This window comes from Tursiops truncatus, chromosome 3 (assembly GCF_011762595.2).
Source record: "Tursiops truncatus isolate mTurTru1 chromosome 3, mTurTru1.mat.Y, whole genome shotgun sequence".
In the NCBI taxonomy this organism is placed as follows: domain Eukaryota; kingdom Metazoa; phylum Chordata; class Mammalia; order Artiodactyla; family Delphinidae; genus Tursiops; species Tursiops truncatus.
Window position 1 is genome coordinate 58,890,670 of NC_047036.1, and position 19,668 is coordinate 58,910,337.

Genomic DNA, 19,668 nt, shown 5'->3' on the forward strand with positions numbered 1-19,668 from the left:
GGTAAATATAAGTTAAGTGTTTCCTTGAGTCCATGAGCTGTTCTAGGAAATGATCAAATCCAAGAAATGGGTCATGGTAACCCCCAGTTTGTAGCCAAGGTGAATGAAACCTGTGGGTAACCTGGTGATCTCCTACTTGTGATTGGCATCTGAAGTGGGGGTCAGCCTCATGGGACTGATGTCTTAATCTGTGGAGTCTACACTAACAATGTCTAGTGTCAGAATTGAATTGAATTGCAGGATACCCAGCTGGTGTGGAAGAATTGTTCAATGTGTGGAAAACCCACGTATCTGGGTGTGAATAGAGGAGAAACACATGAGTGTTTCCCTTTACAATAAGTATGTAACAAAAACAAATATGGAGAATCTAGAAATTAAGTATTGGATGTTCACTGTTCAATTCTTTCAACTTTTCTGTATGTTTGAAATTTTTCATAATTTCATAAAAATTTTCAAATAAATGTGAACTTTTGGAAGATAACTATTTAAGATCTATTTTTAAAAAAATAATATAAAAACTCTCTTTCCCCAAAGTACTGTCTCCAATAAAAAGCGTGAACTAATTGCTATTTAGGTTCTGGGACCTGTAAACCAGTGGAAATTTGCTTACTGATAATGTACACTGGTTAACTTGATTATTTGCCACAGTCTAGGTTTGGTGGGATGAAAAATGAAGTATCAGAAATCCAAAAGTTATTAACTTTGGAATGCAGATGATTATTTTCCTTCTAGGAAACTTCCTTTCCTTATTTAGGTTTTGCTTAAACTACAATAAAAATTAGTTTCCTAAAGGGGACAGAAATGGCTGCTACAGGAATGAGAAAATAACTATAACAAAAGATGTTTGTTTTCCCTGAGCTCAGAATGACTAAAAGATAAGGTAAATGTAAAGCAACTGTCTGGCTTCCAAGAAAAAGCCAGTCTCATACACTAAATTTACTTCAGAAAATTCCCAAAGAAAACAAAGTACATGTGAGCAATTAATAGTAAATGATGGGGTCCTGGGGAGGGAAGCTGAAAATGAATGCTACTTTAAGTGTGACCTAAGTAAGCAAGGAGGACCCAGTGATGAACAGTATCAGTTCCAGGGTTGAAAGAAATTCCCAGCAGCAACAAAGCCAGAGGGACCTTTATTCTGCAGAGGGCTACTCTAGACCACATAAAGGGCTACATATTCCAGAAAGAAATCAAATGTAACAAAGAATTTCCCTTCTCCTAAGGCTTACTCCTTCTGTGTTGTAAAACCACTCCTTGTAAATAAAGATGGAGTACATTTTATAACAGATCTTTTATTATCTCCCAAAACTGCAGGTTGGGAGATCCTTAAACAACACAGTTTTTTCTTTTTAAAAATCTAAGTATCTTGGAGGAAATTTCTTCAAAGGTTTATAAGAGTGAAATTTCCTATGAAGACAATATAATTTAACGCATTTGTTTAAAAAGATTCAAGATCATAATAATATTAGTTATATGATCTAATGCAGCAATTGTTAACACCCACAGAAATATAAAGTGCACTCTCTTCATTACAGTCCTCAACAATTTTGCCTCTCATTTTTTATGTCTCTTGCCTTGCTGTTGGCTTAAACTTCTTGCTATTATCAATATCCTGACCTAAGCCAACCTTTCTTTTCAGTTCTAATGTGTCATAGGCTTAGGAATCAGATAGGATTCTGTGTAAAATAATGCTCAAGTCATTGATCTGAGAGAGTTTTAGCAAAGAAGCTTTATTAGATCTATTTTAGGTATTCAGAATTTATCTTCAGGCTACTTCATGGTTGTCACCCTTGGTTTTGATAGATAAAGAATTATTGAAATTGGTTTTTTAAATCAAAGATATCACAAAATGTAAATGAGGACTTATAAAATGCAAATGTTATCTATAAAAAGACCATTGGTCTGTTACTATAACGTTTTGTTAATTCCTCAAAAGGCACTTAAGCCTTTATTGGATTATCTCACAAAATAAATTTATTTAAACCTTCCTAGTAGATACTGTTTATCTTTTTGTTTTCATAGTATCTGGCACAGAGGAGGAATACGGTAAAAGCTCACTACATTGAATTATATGGAGGCCATACACCTCTTGTCAGTAGTTCTTGAACATTAATGAGAATAAAAATCATCTAGGGAACTTGATTTCCAGATTTTAACCTACAGATTTTGATTGTGATTTTGTGTGTGTGTGTGTGCTTTGGGAGGGTGAAGTAAAGGTTGCATTTTGAACAAATATTTTAAGTGACTCTTACGAAAATGGCTTATGGACAACCCTTTGCAAACACTGCCCTCTGCAATTCTGTGGGATGTGGTAGCCAGAAGTAGTAAAGGTCAGATTAAGATGCAAATTGAGAAGAAAAAATAGAAAACAAGAGAGTTCAAAAAGTCTGGAAAATATGGAAGGATAAAGAATTCATGAAGGTCACAGAAGTACCTAGGGAAGTGAGGAGAAGGTCACTGCCTGGCCAAAGACAAGCAGGGAATAGCAACTGGGGATGTTAGTGATGGCACAGAAAAAAAGGTTAATGAAAAGAAACATGTTAAGACTGATGCTTGGGAAATCCATAAAGTCCAGTTATTGGCATGCAGAACTACTCCTAAACTTAAGGAGCACATAGAGACTAAGAGAAAGAACCATATATTTCTCAAAATCAAAGGAGCAAGTGCTCTGGCTAGCAAGTAAGGATCCAAGGTTGAGAGCTGTAAGACCATAATGGATGAACTGGGTGTGAGACTTAGAATAATAGTCTTTAAAACCCTGATTATAGTATAAATCCAGGTGCTGCTAAAGTAAGTACTGGGGGTGCACTTGTAATCACCTGCTTGTCCATGGATCGTGCTGCTGATCTCTGTGTACCATAAGACTTTGTGCATTGTTTCATACCCCGAGAAAGTCTAGAAACAATAGTAAAAGTATGGACACAGTGCTGCTCAGTGTTTTAAGTACTTACGTGCCTTTAAGGAATCATTCCTCTCCAGGAGAACGTATCAGGTTCTCCCCACAGGAAGACTGTACAGAGACCTAGCCTTGCAGAAAGACTGTTCTTTCTGAGCTTCCTGCCCCACCCTCTCTACCTCATAGTCTGTTCTCTCCATTTCCCTGGCAATTGTCCTTGCTGTACATCTACCATTTTATCATCAATTTTCCCTGAAGCTCAATGTACCATAAGCTTCTTTCAGCTTTGAACCTCACTTATCTTCCATTAAAAGCTGAGTCTCATAGTAAAAATGCCCACACAAAGCCAGCAAGCCAGCCCCAGGAACCCCATCCTTCTGTGTAATGCTACTGCACATGGCCCACCTGGTGCAGTGGGCCTTTGAAGGCATAACCTTTGAAGGCAGGCATAATCTTTGAAGGTGAAATGTAATGTTCTTCTCCTGCCTCTCCCCCCCTATCTTACCACTTCCCTGGGAGATGATGGTGAAGCACTGCCTAAGTAGAAAAATTACCTGGAAGCTTTCTGTTTGAGACTTGCCTCAGGCCTACTTTGCCATACTTACATAGTAGTGACTCAGCTGAAACTACAAACCACTCTTAAGATAACTGTAAGTGGTAACCACAGCCTACCAGCATAACTTGGCTGATTAACATCTCCACCTTTCTTCATATAATGATGAACAAGATTAGCGTCGTTGTTCAGAGCAGCTTTATACAGTAAGTTCTCTCCAAAGATGTTTCTACGGTTAATGTTACAACGAGATACTTTATTCATCTTCATTTTTTCTGAAATGAGGGCATGAACAAAAGAAAACAAAAAAATTAATAATCCTTATTTGAAAATCAAGAGGAATATAAGTAGTAGAATGAATCCAGTCAACATTCTGGAATAGAGCATATTACATTATGGAGGAGTATTTCTTCCATTAACCCAACTATAATGGTATCTACCTGCAAAAAGATGAAAAAGACAAATGTCATTAGTTTGAAATATTTGAGTAAATTATAAATCATGTAAGCAGTTTATATTGATTGAAACTCTAGGAAAGGTGCATGTATGAGAAGACTAATGGATTATTTTCTTAAAAGTTCTGGTGAAAGGTATTATTTAAATCCAGAATTGGATGTTATTAAACCTAACAAAATATTAAATACCAAAATGTCTTATAAAACCATGAGGAGAAAATCTCAGAAGTATATAAGGAAGATACAAAAATTAACCCCAGCAAGACCAGAAAAGAGAATGCTAAATTTTCTTTCTTTACTAAAAATAATTGTCATGAACTTAAATAAAGCTTGGTCTTGAGCAGTATAATAGTTTTGATTTCCTAACCTGGGAAATACACAATTAAAATAGTTTTCCAGGTTATATATACTAAGTATCATTTCTCCCCTGTGCCTCCTAAACTCCTCATCTAGATAATCCAAATCCTGTCAGTTTTTACAGATAATACTCATTTGGTTTTCCTGAATTTCAGAACAGCTTTTCTTTCCTTTGGCGCACTGCCCAGCTTGTGGGATTGAACCCGGGCCCTCGGCAGTGAGAGCGCAGAGTCCTAACCACTAGAGCACCAGGGAATTCCCTCAGAGGAACTTTGGTGATAGCTTTTCCAGGTTCATCTAAATAACCTGCCCCATCCTGAAACCTCCGAAAGGTAACTGAGTACTGCAACAGGTTTCTTAATGGACCACAATTTAGCTGCTTTGTTTTTATTTGATTCTCTCCATTCAGTTCCACTGTAAAACAAACCAACTGCTGAACACCTGAGCCTGCCTTCCCCCACCCCAGACTACAAAGCATTCTGCTCCCACCAGATAAACTATATGCAAAAATCAATAGTCTTTACTCCCAGATCTGTCTTTTCCAGTTGTACCCGCTATTATAAATATGCAATTTATTAAAAATAACAAATTAAGAATACAAAAATTTTCAATGAAAACTAAGTTGTGAAAGACATTCACTTCTAATCATGACTAAATAACTGCTGTGACTTGCCCTCCCATTGTAAACAACTAGAATATTAAACAAAATATATGGGGGAAAAAGACCCTTTATTCAGACATTGGAAAACAGGTAGTTCAGACCTATTTGACTTCCCTGAGTGAAGACAAACAGTGAAGTGAGCCCTAAGGTCACTCACTCCAGCTTCTTGTCTGGAGGCTTTTCAGAGTATAGCACAAGCATAGCAAGGTGATTCTGCTGAGCTAAGGAGACAGAGGTCAGAGTCTGGGGAGGCTGGGGTGAACATAATTTACAGGGCAGGGCACCAGAGATGAGAGCATAGAGAAAAGGCACCAGAAATCTATACAAAGGGCTCCTTGAGTCACCTGAATACTGAACTGCTCATGCGTGGGGTGAATCTTCATGAGGCTGGGTAAGAACAATTACCCAGGAACTATAAATTAACAACCATCAGAGATCACACAGGCTGGGAGACATTCACATTCCTGCCAGGCTGAGGAGAGACCTTGCTGAACTACTGGAACATTCAGAGAGACCTTTAATGGGTCATGTCTTAGTAGCAGAGCTAAACTAGTCCTAGAGTAAGGCCTACACTAGACCTCCCTAACAAGGTTTTTAAAAAAGTGTTGAAAGGATCAAACTGATCTTCAGGTAACTTGTTGGCCAAAACAAAAATCAACACTCTTAAAATACACAGAATGACACTGAATAACATTCTGCTGCATATGGATATACAATTGTTTTCCACTACAAAGGCCTTGTGCCTTTGTCAAAACTCAGGGTTTATTTCTGAACTCCCTTCTCCTTCCATGGACCTATTTCCCTATCTTGATGCGAATATCATGCTGTTTTGATTATGCCATATAATAATTCTTGAAATCAGGTAGTGTTAGCCCTTTAACTTTGTTCTTTATCAGAGCTGTCTTACTATTCTAGATTCTTTGCATTCCATATGAATTTTAGAACCAGCTTTGGCATTTCTACAAGAAAATCCTACAGGAATTTTGATTGAGATTGTGTAGAATCCATAAATATACCTGAGTAGAAATAACATCTTAATGATATTGTCTTCTGACTCAATCTCTCTCCATTTCTCTCCATCAAATTTCCTGTGTTTTCTCTGTTTAATATTTTGTAGGTTTCAGTGTACCTGTCTTTTACATCTTTTGCTAAATTTTATCTTTATTTCACATTTTTTGTAACTGTGGCATAAATTTCACTTCCTAATTGTTTGGTTTTCATATTTCACTTTCTAATTGCTTGTTGCTAGAATACAGAAATATAATTAATATCTGTATATTGATCTTGTATCTTGCAACTCTGCTAAACTCACTTACAGTTGCTTTTACTGTAGATTCCATCAGATTTTCTATATAGAGGATTATGTCACTTGTGACTAAAGACTGTTTTACTTCTTCTTTTCCAACATGGATGCCTTTTATTTGTTTTTCTTCCTGACTGTACTGGCTAGGACCTCCGGTACAATGATCAACGGAAGTGGTGGGAACAGACATCCCTGTCTTATTTCTGATCTTAGGGGGAAAGCATTCACTCTTACACCATTAAGTATGACAGCTGTGTATTTTTTTTGTAGATGCCCTTTGTCAGATTAACCAAGTTGCCCTCTATTCTGAGTCTGCTGAGAGTTTTTATCAATAATGGATGTTAGGTGTTGTCAAAATCTTTCTTTGCATCATCTACTAAAATGATCATATGGTTTTTCTTTTTTAACTTATTAATATAACAAATTACAGTGATTGATTTTCAAATGTAATGTAATGGAAATTTTTTGTTCTAGTTCTGTAAAAAATGCCATTGGTAATTTGATAGGGATTGTACTGAATCTCTAGATTGCTTTGGGTAGTATAGTCATTTTCACAATATTGATTCTTCCAATCCAAGAACATGGTATATCTCTCCATCTGTTGGTATCATCTTTAATTTCTTTCATCAGTGTCTTACAGTTTTCTGCATAGAGGTCTTTTGTCTCCCTAGGTAGGTTTATTCCTAGGTATTTTATTTTTTTGTTGCAATGGTAAATGGGAGTGTTTCCTTAATTTCTCTTTCAGATTTTTCATCATTAGTGTATAGGAATGCAAGAGATTTCTGTGTATTAATTTTGTGTCCTGCAACTTTACCAAATTCATTGATTAGCTCTAGTAGTTTTCTGGTGGCATCTTTAGGATTCTCTATGTATCTTGTCATCTGCAAACAGTGACAGTTTTACTTTTTCTTTTCCAGTTTGTATTCCTTTTATTTCTTTTTCTTCTCTGATTGCCGTGGCTAGGACTTCCAAAACTATGCTGAATAATAGTGGCGAGAGTGGACATCCTTGTCTTCTTCCTGATCTCAGAGGAAATGCTTTCAGTTTTTCACCATTGATAATGATGTTTGCTGTGGGTTTGTCATATATGGCCTTTATTATGTTGAGGTAGGTTCCCTCTGTGCCCACTTTCTGGAGAGTTTTTGTCCTAAATAGGTGTTGAATTTTGTCAAAAGCTTTTTCTGCATCTATTGAGATGATCATATGGTTTTTATTCTTCAATTTGTTAATATGGTGTATCACATTGACTGATTTGCATATATTGAAGAATCCTTGCATCCCTGGGATAAATCCCACTTGATCATGGTGTATGATCCTTTTAATGTGTTGTTGTTAATCCTTTCAATGTGTAGTATTTTGTTGAGGATTTTTGCATCTATATTCATCAGTGATATTGCTCTGTAATTTTCTTTTTTTATAGAATCTTTGCTTGGTTTTGGTATCAGGGTGATGGTGGCCTCATAGAATGAGTTTGGCAGTGTTCCTCCTCTGCAATTTTTGGAAAGAGTTTGAGAAGGATGGGTGTTAGCTCTTCCCTAAATGTTTGACAGAATTCACCTGTGAAGCCATCTGGTCCTGGACTTTTGTGTGTTGGAAGATTTTTATTACAGTTTCAACTTCATTACTTGTGATTAGTCTGTTCATATTTTCTATATCTTCCTGGTTCAGTCTTGGAAGGTTATGCCTTTCTAAGAATTTGTCCATTTCTTCCAGGTTGCCCATTTTATTGGCATAGAGTTGCTTGTAGTAGTCTCTTAGGATGCTTTGTATTTCTGCGGTGTCTGTTGTAACTTCTCCGTTTTCATTTCTAATTTTACTGATTTGAGTCCTCTCCCTCTTTTTCTTGATGAGTCTGGCTAATGGTTTATCAATTTTGTTTATCTTCTCAAAGAACGAGCTTTTAGTTTTATTGATCTTTGCTATTGTTTTGTTTCTATTTCATTTATTTCTGCTCTGATCTTTATGATTTCTTTCCTTCTGCTAACTTTGAGTTTTGCTTGCTCTTCTTTCTCTAGGTCCTTTAGGTGTAAGGATAGATTGTTTATTTGAGATTTTTCTTGTTTCTTGAGGTAGGCTTGTATAGCTATAAACTTCCCTCTTAGAACTGCTTTTGCTGCATCCCATAGGTTTTGGATCGTCGTGTTTTCATTGTCATTTGTCTCTAGGTATTTTTTAATTTCCTCAGCCATCTCTTGGTTATTTAGTAACGTATTGTTTAGCCTCCATGTGTTTGTGGTTTTTACATTTTTTTCCCTGTAATTCATTTCTAATCTCATAGCGTTGTGGTCAGAAATGATGCTTGATATGATTTCAATTTTCTTAAATTTACTGAGGCTTGATTTGTGACCCAAGATGTGATCTATCCTGGAGAATGTTCCGTGTGCAGTTGAGAAGAAAGTGTGATCTGCTGTTTTTGGATGGAATGTCCTATAAATATCACTTAAATCTATCTGGTCTATTGTGTCAGTTAAAGCTTCTGTTTCCTTATTTATTTTCATTTTGGATGATCTGTCCATTGGTGTAAGTGAGGTGTTAAAGTCCCCCACCATTATTGTGTTACTGTCGATTTCCTCTTTCATAGCTGTTAGCATTTGCCTTATGTATTGAGGTGCTCCTATGTTGGGTGCATATGTATTTATAATTGTTATATCTTCTTCTTGGATTGATCCCTTGATCATTATGTAGTGGCCTTCCTTGTCTCTTGTAACATTCTTTATTTTAAAGTCTATTTTATCTGATATGAGTATTGCTACTCCAGCTTTCTTTTGATTTCCATTTGCATGGAATATCTTTTTCCAACCCCTCACTTTCAGTCTGTATGTGTCCCTAGGTCTGAAGTGGGTCTCTTGTAGACAGCATATAGATGGGTCTTGTTTTTGTATCCATTCAGCAGGCCTGTGTCTTTTGGTTGGAGCATTTAATCCATTCACGTTCAAGTTAATTATCGATATGTATGTTCTTCTGACCATTTTCTTAATTGTTTTGGGTTTGTTTTTGTAGGTCCTTTTCTTCTCTTGTGTTTCCCACTTAGAGAAGTTCCTTTAGCATTTGTTGTAGAGCTGGTTTGGCGGTGCTGAATTCTCTTAGCTTTTGCTTGTCTGTAAAGCTTTTGATTTCTCCATTGAACCTGAATGAGATCCTTGCCAGGTAGAGTAATCTTGGTTGTAGGTTCTTCCCTTTCATCACTTTAAATATATCATGCCACTCCCTCCTGGCTTGTAGAGTTTCTGCTGAGAAATCAGCTGTTAACCTTATTGGAGTTCCCTTGTATGTTGTCATTTTTCCCTTGCTGCTTTCAATAATTTTTCTTTGTCTTTAATTTTTGCCAATTTGATTACTATGTGTCTCGGTGTGTTTCTCCTTGGGGTTTATCCTGTATGGGACTTGCTGCGTTTCCTGGACTTGGGTGGCTATTTCCTTTCCCATGTTAGGGAAGTTTTTGAATATAATCTCTTCAAATATTTTCTTGGGGCCTTTCTCTCTCTCTTCTCCTTCTGGGACCCCTATAATGCAAATGTTGTTGCATTTAATGTTGTCCCAGAAGTCTCTCAGGCTGTCTTCATTTTTTTTCATTCCTTTTTCTTTATTCTGTTCCGCAGCAGTGAATTCCACCATTCTGTCTTCCAGGTCACTTATCCGTTCTTCTGCCTCAGTTATTCTGCTATTGATTCCTTCCAGTGTAGTTTTCATTTCAGTTATTGTATTGTTCATCTCTGTTTGTTTGTTCTTTAATTCTTCTAGGTCTTTGTTAAACATTTCTTGCATCTTCTCGATCTTTGCCTCCATTCTTTTTCCGAGGTCCTGGATCATCTTCACTATCATTATTCTGAATTCTTTTTCTGGAAGGTTGCCTATCTCCACTTCATTGAGTTGTTTTTCTGGGGTTTTATCTTGTTCCTTCATCTGGTACATAGCCCTCTGCCTTTTCATTTTGTCTATCTTTCTGTGAATGTTGTTTTTGTTCCACAGGCTGCAGGATTGTAGTTCTTCTTGCTTCTGCTGTCTGCCCTCTGGTGGATGAGGCTATCTAAGAGGCTTGTGCAAATTTCCTTATGGGAGGGACTGGTGGTGGGTAGAGCCGACTGTTGCTCTGGTGGGCAGTGCTCAGTAAAACTTTAATCCACTTGACTGGTGATGGGTGGGGCTGGGTTCCCTCCCTGTTGGTTGTTTGGCCTGAGGCAACCCAACACTGGAGCCTACCTGGGCTCTTTGGTGGGGCTAATGACAGACTCTGGGAGGGCTCACACCAAGGAGTACTACCCAGAACTTCTGCTGACACTGTTCTTGTCCTCACGGTGAGACACAGCCACCCCCCGCCTCTGCAGGAGACCCCCCAACACCAGCAGGCAGGTCTGGTTCAGTCTCCCCTGCGGTCACTGCTCCTTTCCCTGGGTCCCGATGAGCACACTACTTTGTGTATGTCCTCCAAGAGTGGAGTCTCTGTTTTCCCCAGTCCTGTCGAAGTCCTGCAATCAAATCCCACTAGCCTTCAAAGTCTGATTCTCTAGGAATTCCTCCTCCCGTTGCCGGACCCCCGGGTTGGGAAGCCTGACGTGGGGCTCAGAACCTTCACTCCAGTGGGTGGACTTCTGTGGTATAAGTGTTCTCCAGTCTGTGAGTCACCCACCCAGCAGTCATGGGATTTGATTTTACTCTGATTGCACCCCTCCTACCGTCTCATTGTGGCTTCTCCTTTGTCTTTGGATGTGGGGTATTTTTTTTGGTGAGTTCCAGTGTCTTCCTGTCAATGATGGTCCAGCAGCTAGTTGTGATTCTGGTGTTCTCACAAGAGGGAGTGAGAGCACGTCCTTCTACTCCGCCATCTTGGTTCCTCTCCCCTCACCTTCATTTTTGAAAGATATTTTGCTAGGTATAGAATTCTAGGTTCTAGTTATAGAATTCTATAGAATTTATTTTAGTACTTTAAAGCAGCTGCTACACTGTCTTCTTGCTTGCACTGTTTCCAACAAGAAATTTAATATCATCCTTATGACATGAAAAAAAAAAAACATGGCTTTTTTTTCCTTATCAACACATACATATTCTTCTGACTTCCTAAGTGACTGAATATTATTTCATTGGTTACATTATAATTTGTTAACTAGTCACTTAATTTAGATCGTTTCTAGTCATTTTATTATAATAAACAATGCTGTAATGAACATCTTTATAAAATATATTTACATATTTAAGCAAATACAGCCATAGAATAAATCCCTTTAAACAGAATTGCAGATTCAAAAGAATTGTGATTTAAAATTCTGATGAATGTAAATAAACTGCCCTATAAAAAGACTGAAAAAACTTTTACCAAAAACATATGAGATTGTTTACTTTTTCCACATTCTTGCCACTGGGAATCCTCAAATGTTTATTGGCATTCTCTTAGGTGAAAACTGTACTTGTTAATTTGCATTTCTTTAAGTATGAGTGAGATGTTAATCTTTTCAGGTATTTACATGTTTTTTTCTGTGAACTCCTATTTTTCTTTATCCTTACTGTTTTGTAAGAGCTCTCTGCATACTAGTATAATTAACCCCTTGTCATGTGTTATTAATATTTCTTCTGTGTTTGATGATTGTTTTTTTTTTAGGATATCTTTCCATACAATTTTTTAAAATGTATATAGTCAGTTTTATCATTCTTTTCCCTCCTGGATTCTGGTCTTGAATTGTTCTTTACAAAGGGTTTTTCCAAGATTATAAAAAGATTCACTTGTCTTTTCTCCTAGAAATTTTCTTTTCCTTTAACTCTGGCCAGACTGGAATTAAATTTGGTATAAGGAATGTTATAGGGATCCAACTGTTTGTGTTTTTCACTATTTATTATTTACTCCTTCTTTCTGCCATCAATTTGAGATGCCATATTTATCACAGACCTACCCCCATATTCCCATTGTATCTGGCTTCTACATCTAAACCCTTTATTCTGTTTCACTGATTTATCTGTCTATTCCTGTGCCAATACCAACTTATTTTAACTTCTATTGTTTTCTAATTGCTTTCACATTATGTAGAGCAGGTTCCTGCCTCTCTACTCTCCCTTTGTTTTATTTTTCAGAATTTTCTTTGTTAGTCTTTTATATTTAGTTTTCCAGCTGAAATTTTGTATCATTCTCATAGCTAACCTCCAGCCTTATAAAGCAAAACAAAACAGAACAATTAACAAATACACAAAAATCTGTTTTTGATTGAGCTCTCATGCATTTACAGAATAATTTAGGGAGAAGTAAGTTTCTTACAATGCTGAATCTTTATGGTCAAGGATAAGGCTCTTCTTTCCATTTATTCAAGTCTTTTTTATGTCCCTCAGCATAATTTTTACACTTTCTTCTTACAGGTATGGCAATTTCTTATTAGGTATATAAGCAGGTATTTTCTCTCTTTTGTAACTATTATAAATGGGATCTTCTCTTATATTTTGTAACTGGGTAATACTTATGTATATGAAAGGTATTTACTTTTGTCTTCTTTTGGTTTATTGAATTTTTTAAACTTTTTAGCTGGAAATAATTTCCGATTTATAAAAAAGTTGTAAAAATAAAACAAAGGATTCCCCCATTGTTAACATTTTGCCACCACTTAAATCATTCTATCTGCCTCTTTATATATACATGCACATGCACACAGACACATATACACATAATGAATAACTTGCATACACCATGCCTCTTTACTTACTAATACTTAAGAGCATATTCTCTAAAAGCAAGGACACTATCTTACATAACCAAATTATTAAATTAAGAAAATTTAACATTGATACAATATTATTCTTTAATCTACAGTCCATATTTCAATTCTGCCAACTGTCCTGCCATCTATTATTTTGTAACCAGTACTCCTAGGTTCTTATTATTTCTGATAGTTTTTTAGTTCATTCTTTGGGGTTTTATATATAGGAACAAAGAAATAACATCTAAATATATAATAATTTCCTCTATTTGTTCTTCTGGTTATAATTTCCCAAAGCCTATGCTAGGTTAGTCACACCACAAATAGGTCAGATATCTAAATTTGAAAAGGGTTCTGAAACTATTCTCTTAAAAGTAAAAGTACAGGAAATATAGCAGCCTATGAGGCAGAAGTTCAGGATCCTAGTTATACTACTAATGAGCTGTGCAGTGCTGGGGAAAATCCTTAACCTCTCTGAACTTCCTCATCAGTAGAATGAGAAAGTTGAGACATATAATCTCTAAATCCTTTTTTAGTACCAGGATTCTATATTTTTGTAAGTTACTTATTAAAGAAATAAAGAAATAAAATAGGCCTCACCATTTTTCCCTGCAACTTTTCTGTTTTTCCTGATCTGTTCTCCACTCTTGAGTCTGGATGAATGCACAGTCTTCCCTTTACCTTCAATCCTTAAAGCAGGATTCTGCATTCTTGAAAAATAAATGTGCTTTTAAAATTACTATCATGTTCTCCACAACCATTCAAAGAGAATCATATCGAATTTTTGACTAATTTTTTTTAAAACTCAAAGATATTTTACTGAGCTGTTGTCAAGCAGGATAGCAGTTTTAAATATGGAGATGGCTCCTGAGTAAACTGCAGATAATTCTGTGACAGACATGCCAGTCATTATGGTTTGTCTCTGTGCCACCTATGGGTTTCTCTCCTTTAGGGATAGTCACCTATAAGTGAGTATTCTGAGGCTCCTGTTCCTCACTCCCCATGCTGGCATGCCACTATCCACTCTATTCACAACTTCTAGGAAAAAAGAGGCAGGCAAAAAAAAAAGGACTTGCCCTGTGGTATGGCACTGATCAAAAACTGTAAAATACTGGCATAAAAGCATATATGGGTAGGTTTATTTTGGTTCTCTCTACTCTGAGAGCCCCAAAATAAACCTACCCATATATCGTCAATTAATCTATGACAAAGGAGCCAAGAATATACAATGGGGAAAGGACAGTCTCTTCAGTAAATGGTGTTGGGAAAACTGGACAGCCAAATGCAAGAGAATAAAGCTGGATCACAATCTTTTTTTTTTTTTTTGTGGTACGTGGGCCTCTCACTGTTGTGGCCTCTCCTGTTGCGGAGCACAGGCTCCGGATGCACAGGCTCAGTGGCCATGGCTCATGGGCCCAGCCGCTCCGCGCGGCATGTGGGATCTTCCCGGACCGGGGCACGAACCGGTGTCCCCTGCATTGGCAGGCGGACTCTCAACCACTGCACCACCAGGGAAGCCCCTGGATCACAATCTCACACCATATACAAAAATCAACTCAAAATGGATTGAAGACTTGAAAGTAAGACTTGAAACCACAGAACTCCTAGGAAAAAACATAAGTAAGCACCTTGACATCAGTCTTGGCAATGATTTTTTGGATTTGACACCAAAAGCAAAAATAAAGAAGTGAGATTACATCAACCTAAAAAGTTTCTGCACAGCAAATGAAACTATCAACAAAATGAAAAGACAACCTACCAAATGGGAGAAAATATTTGCACATCATATACTTGAAAAGGGATTAATATCCAAAACATATAAAGAACTCATACAACTCAATAGCAAAGAGAAAAGCAATCCGTTAAAAAACGTGAGAGGAACTAAAAAGACATTTCCAAAGAAGGCCCAAATGGCCAGCAGGTACATGAAAAGGTGCTTAGCATCACTGATCATCAAGGAAATGTAAATCAAAACCACAATGAGATATCATCCCACACCAGTCAGAATGGCCATCATCAAAAAGTCTACAAATAATAAATGCTGGAGAGGGTGTGGAGAAAAGGGAACCCTCTTGCACTGCTGGTGGGAATGTAAATTGGTGCAACCATGACGGAAAACAGTATGGAGATTCCTCAAAAATTAAAAACAGAACTACCATATGATCCAGCAATTCCACTCCTGGGTATTTATCCAAAGGAAACAAAATCACTATCTCAAAATAATATCTGCAGTCCCATTTTTACTGTGGCTTTACTTACAATAGTCAAGACATGGAAGCAACCTAAATATCCATCTATGGATGAATAAATAAAGAAAATGTGATACACACACACACACACACACACACACACACACACAATGGAATGGTATTCAGCCACAGAAAAGAAAAAATCCTGCCATTTGCTAGAACATGAATGGGCCTTGAGAGCATTATGCTAAGTGAAATAAGTCAGAGAAAGACAAATACTGTATGATCTCACTTACATGTGGAATCTAAAACAAAAAAACAAAAACCCTAAACTAATAGATACAGAGAACAGACTAGTTCTGGAGGTAGGAGACGGTGTGGGTGGGTGAAATGGGTGAAGGTGGTCAAAAGGTACAAACTTCCAGTTATAAGATAAATAAGTCCAGGGGATGTAATGTACAGTATGGTGACTATAGTTAATAATACTGTATTGTACATTTGAGAAGTTGCTAAGAGAGTAGACCTTAAAAGTTCTCATCACAAGAAAAAAAATTTGTAACTATGTGTGGTGAGAGATGTTAAAGAAAGAAAACTAGCATTAAGCTAAAATACAACAATTTCCCATTACTTTGTCTTAAAAAAAGAAAGTAAAAGAGTTTTCTGGGGTTTTTTTAAATTGCAAAATTAATAAAATAACAAAACTGAAAAATAAAGTTCTTTACTTAGAGGTACACTGACTCTAATGTCCCAAACACAGAATTATGTATTAGGTTGGTAGCATACCTGAAATTCTCAGTTGAAGAGTTATTATTTGTTTGATCCTCACAGCCAAGTATTTTGGGTAAAATCTTTTCTGGCATCTTATATATGTCATCTGTGGGCTTTGCATCTCTGCCTACTTTCAGTCTGGATGATCTCCTTAACACACATGGAGTGTCCTGGTCAGAGCTATTTTCCACCGGCTTTGAATTTCCCTTATTATTTAGTGGATCACAAGAGGTGACATTTTGATGAACCAAAGTTTGCAATCCAAATGGATTTGGGTCTTCTAGACTCTGTAATAAGATGTAAATACATACACAAATAATTACAACAATGCAAAAAAATAAAATAAAATTAGAAGAAATTTAAGTTTTATCTTGTCCTTTGATTACACAAAAATACCTTATAAGATGGAAATACAAAAACCCATAGACATATGTGAACATAATGTAAATTTTATCATAGTTAATGTAACAAATGACAATGCAGATTTAAAAGCCTAAGACAAGAAAAGCATAAGTAAATATTATTTTTATCAATATTCATCCTTAAAACTCAAGGATAAACCTAAGGTCACTCTGGGTGCTTTAATTTCATAGGAAATGGGTAGCATGAAATGATGAGAGACACATAAAAAGAGTAGTACTGTCACGCCAGGCCAGATCAGTGTTCTATTCAGCCTAGTATTTTGTTATTTGATAGCAACAGTAAGTGATATTTGTGGGATGAGATACTATATCACTTCCATTATATTGATTTTAAAAGGTTAGCAGTATATCATGAACGGCTCTAACTTCCCCTTAAAGTTAAATCCATTACAGATTTAACTTTTGTGGGGATACATATTTTTATACATATCACGTAAACCTTTCTTGAGCTTATTTATATATCCAGCTTGCAAAGCTTCTCAAGGTAACAAGTTTCATATTTTATTTAAAATATTTATTTATTTATTTATTTGGCTGCACCGGGTTTTAGTTGCAGCACACGGGGTCTTTGTTGCCACATGTGGGATCTTCGTTGCGGCATATGGGATCTTTAGTTGTGGCATGCAGGATCTAGTTCCCTGACCAGGGATCGAACCCGGGCCGCCTCCATTGGGAGCGCAGAGTCTTAACAACTGGACCACCAGGGAAGTCCCACAAGTTTCATATTTTTATTATAGCTAAGTAAAAGAGTATTTACTTTGATTTGTTCTAAATCAATCTCTTTTCTACTTCTAAGTAGACTTTTTTTTGAAGACCTCCTAAGTGCATGCTCACTCTATCAATACCAGTCATAATTTCCTACACTTTACTCATATTACCTCATTTTAGATTAGAATCCTGGAATGTTTAACTTAATCTTCATGCCCTATCCCCATGATTAGTTTCTCTTTTTCTGGATTTTTAAACATATCATTATATCTGTTTTGAAATTTTTTGACCAGAATTGCATGCAGTATTATTCCAGGTGTGTATGTTATAACCTGAGCTTAGTATCATGTTATTTAAATCTTCCAAGAAATGTTCACAGGAGCATTTTGGTAATAGCCAGAAGGAGGATAGAAAAAAAAAAAGAAAAAAAAATCCAAATGACCATCATTAGTGAATTGGTTAAATAAATTATATTATTATACACACACACCCATAGAGTGGAATACCATTCAACAAGTAGAAAGATTTAAGTAGTGCTACTTTTGTTGACACAGAAAGATAACCACGATGTATTATTAAATTTTAAAAACAAATTGCAAAGCATTATGTATAATATAATCCCATTTATATAAAATAAACTTACATAGAATTATGCATAGAAAAAAATGGAGACATGCAGCAAACTGTTAACAATGATTATCTCTGGAAAGTGGAATTGTGGGAGACTTCCTCTTACTGTAATGTTTGATTTTTTTTTAATAATGAGGATGTGTTACTATTATAATCAGGAAAAAATAAAGATTATTTTTAAAAAGAAAAAAATTGTCAACATGAAAAAGGGACTTGGCAAGTGACAGGCCACTCCAGGGTCTCCAAGCATAATAGTCCAGGAATTCTACACCCAAGAACTGTGTCACCTGACAGTATCCTCAGACACAGTATGCAAAGTTGTACTGAAGCCAGGCATAATTTTCTCCCTCTCCTGGCAGTCCAATTGCATATATTTTACTTCCAACTAGAAACTGATGTGGGTATCTTCTCTCTACTCTGCACCTAGGCAGACAGACATAGTGATTTTCTGAGCTAACCGGGAAAATTCTGGTAACAAATTTTTTCCTTCTTCTATATAAGCAATGTAATGATGATATATCTTTTCAGGTTTTCAGAAGAGAAACTTATCTATTTTAACTTTTAACCCCTTGAAAACTCTACCCCGGGAACCTCAATAAAGGTAACTATATGCTTCAAAGTCAAAAAGTATCTTCTGAGTGTTGGTATTTGGGTAGAAGGTTTGAATTTAAAATAAAGTATACGGGCAATGAAGACTTGTTAAAGGTCACTATAAAAGGCAAAATCATAGACTCATACTTGCACTTACTTGCTGCACTGAAAGATGCTTGTCCTGTAGCTCACCTAACTTGGAATCTTGTTCAACTGGTTGAGTAGAACAAAGAGTCTCAAAATTCACCTCTGCTATTTGTGTACAATCTTCATCAGTCTGAGACATACTGGGCTCCACTCCTAAACATTCATTTCCAGCACTGAGACTGGTATCTCCCTCTTTTCTGTGACAGATGGGTTCCACCTTGGCTTCTGACAATGTGTTTAAGGCTGCTAACGACTCAGCTGGCAATGCATCATCCTTTGAATTTTCTAGTAAATCTTTGTGACATGTCAAAGGTATTGATATGGAACTCGAAGAATTGCTCAATGGGTTCATCAACTCTCTACATTGAAAATCACTCATTATTCTAATCGGTCTTTCCTCCTGGGTGATTTCTGGTGATGTCAGTAACTTTTCTAAGGTAGACACAAAAGTTTCAAGAGAGCCTTCTTCATCTTTGGTTTCTTCAGAAGTCATGGTCAATGTGATGTCCTTGCTAGGCTCCTTCTCTGGCTCTATTAACAAGTTCTCCTTTACAGCAAATGTACCAAGTTCTTTAATAGTAGTACTTGAGAGAAGGCTTATTTCAGGAGAGTCTCTGTCTCTACTTAGTTCCTGTATATTCCAAATAGAATTTACATCATTATTACATATACAAAAAAGTGTTTAAAATGAAAATGTTATAGTTTTCTGGTTCATCATGTTGCTAAGTTACCACCAAAAGCTTTATCAACTTTCCTCCCTTCCATAAATAAAAATACTCTTTATTGGGGCTTCCCTGGTGGCGCAGTGGTTGAGGGTCCGCCTGCCGATGCAGGGGACGCGGGTTCGTGCCCCGGTCCGGGAGGATCCCGCGTGCCGCGGAGCGCCTGGGCCTGTGGGCCGTGGCCACTGGGCCTGCGTGTCCAGAGCCTGTGCTCCGCAACGCGAGAGGCCACAGCAGTGAGAGGCCCGCATACCACAAAAAAAAAAAAAAAAAAACAACTCTTTATTACTTTCCTATACCAAATTACTAATGACTGTGAACACATGGTTAAACATTTAATAGTAGACCAAGGGTAAAATTGGCCGGGCCATAATTACAGATGGCAAATTATCTATTCAGCTAAGTTTAAATTATCTGGGCTAAGGGAAGACCAGAGATAACATGGATAGTTAAATCAACAATCTAAAAACTTCACTGCAGTTAATAGTTGAAAAATTCTCCCTTGCTAAAAATCCCTATTGAATTTTATTAATTAACCAGGAACAAAATTGGTGTAGTTTCACCTTCCTTTTATTCCCCACCTCTGTACGCATAT

The 19,668-nt window shown here is 36.7% G+C and overlaps 1 protein-coding gene across 8 annotated transcripts in view; it reads right to left on the reverse strand.

The window, feature by feature from the left end:
* ANKRD31 (ankyrin repeat domain 31) overlaps positions 1–19,668 on the reverse strand; it is a 128,721-nt gene that overhangs the window by 81,011 nt on the left and 28,042 nt on the right. For 7 of the 8 annotated variants that reach the window (XM_073802216.1, XM_033852945.2, XM_073802215.1 and 4 more), the window contains 4 exons: positions 18,362–18,982; positions 15,869–16,140; positions 13,497–13,606; positions 3,566–3,721 (listed from right to left, as the gene is read on the reverse strand). In XM_073802216.1, coding sequence (XP_073658317.1) covers positions 3,566–3,721; positions 13,497–13,606; positions 15,869–16,140; positions 18,362–18,982 — 1,159 coding nt within the window. The remainder of the gene's footprint in view (positions 1–3,565; positions 3,722–13,496; positions 13,607–15,868; positions 16,141–18,361; positions 18,983–19,668) is intronic. The other variant, XM_073802219.1, reaches the window with a different exon arrangement.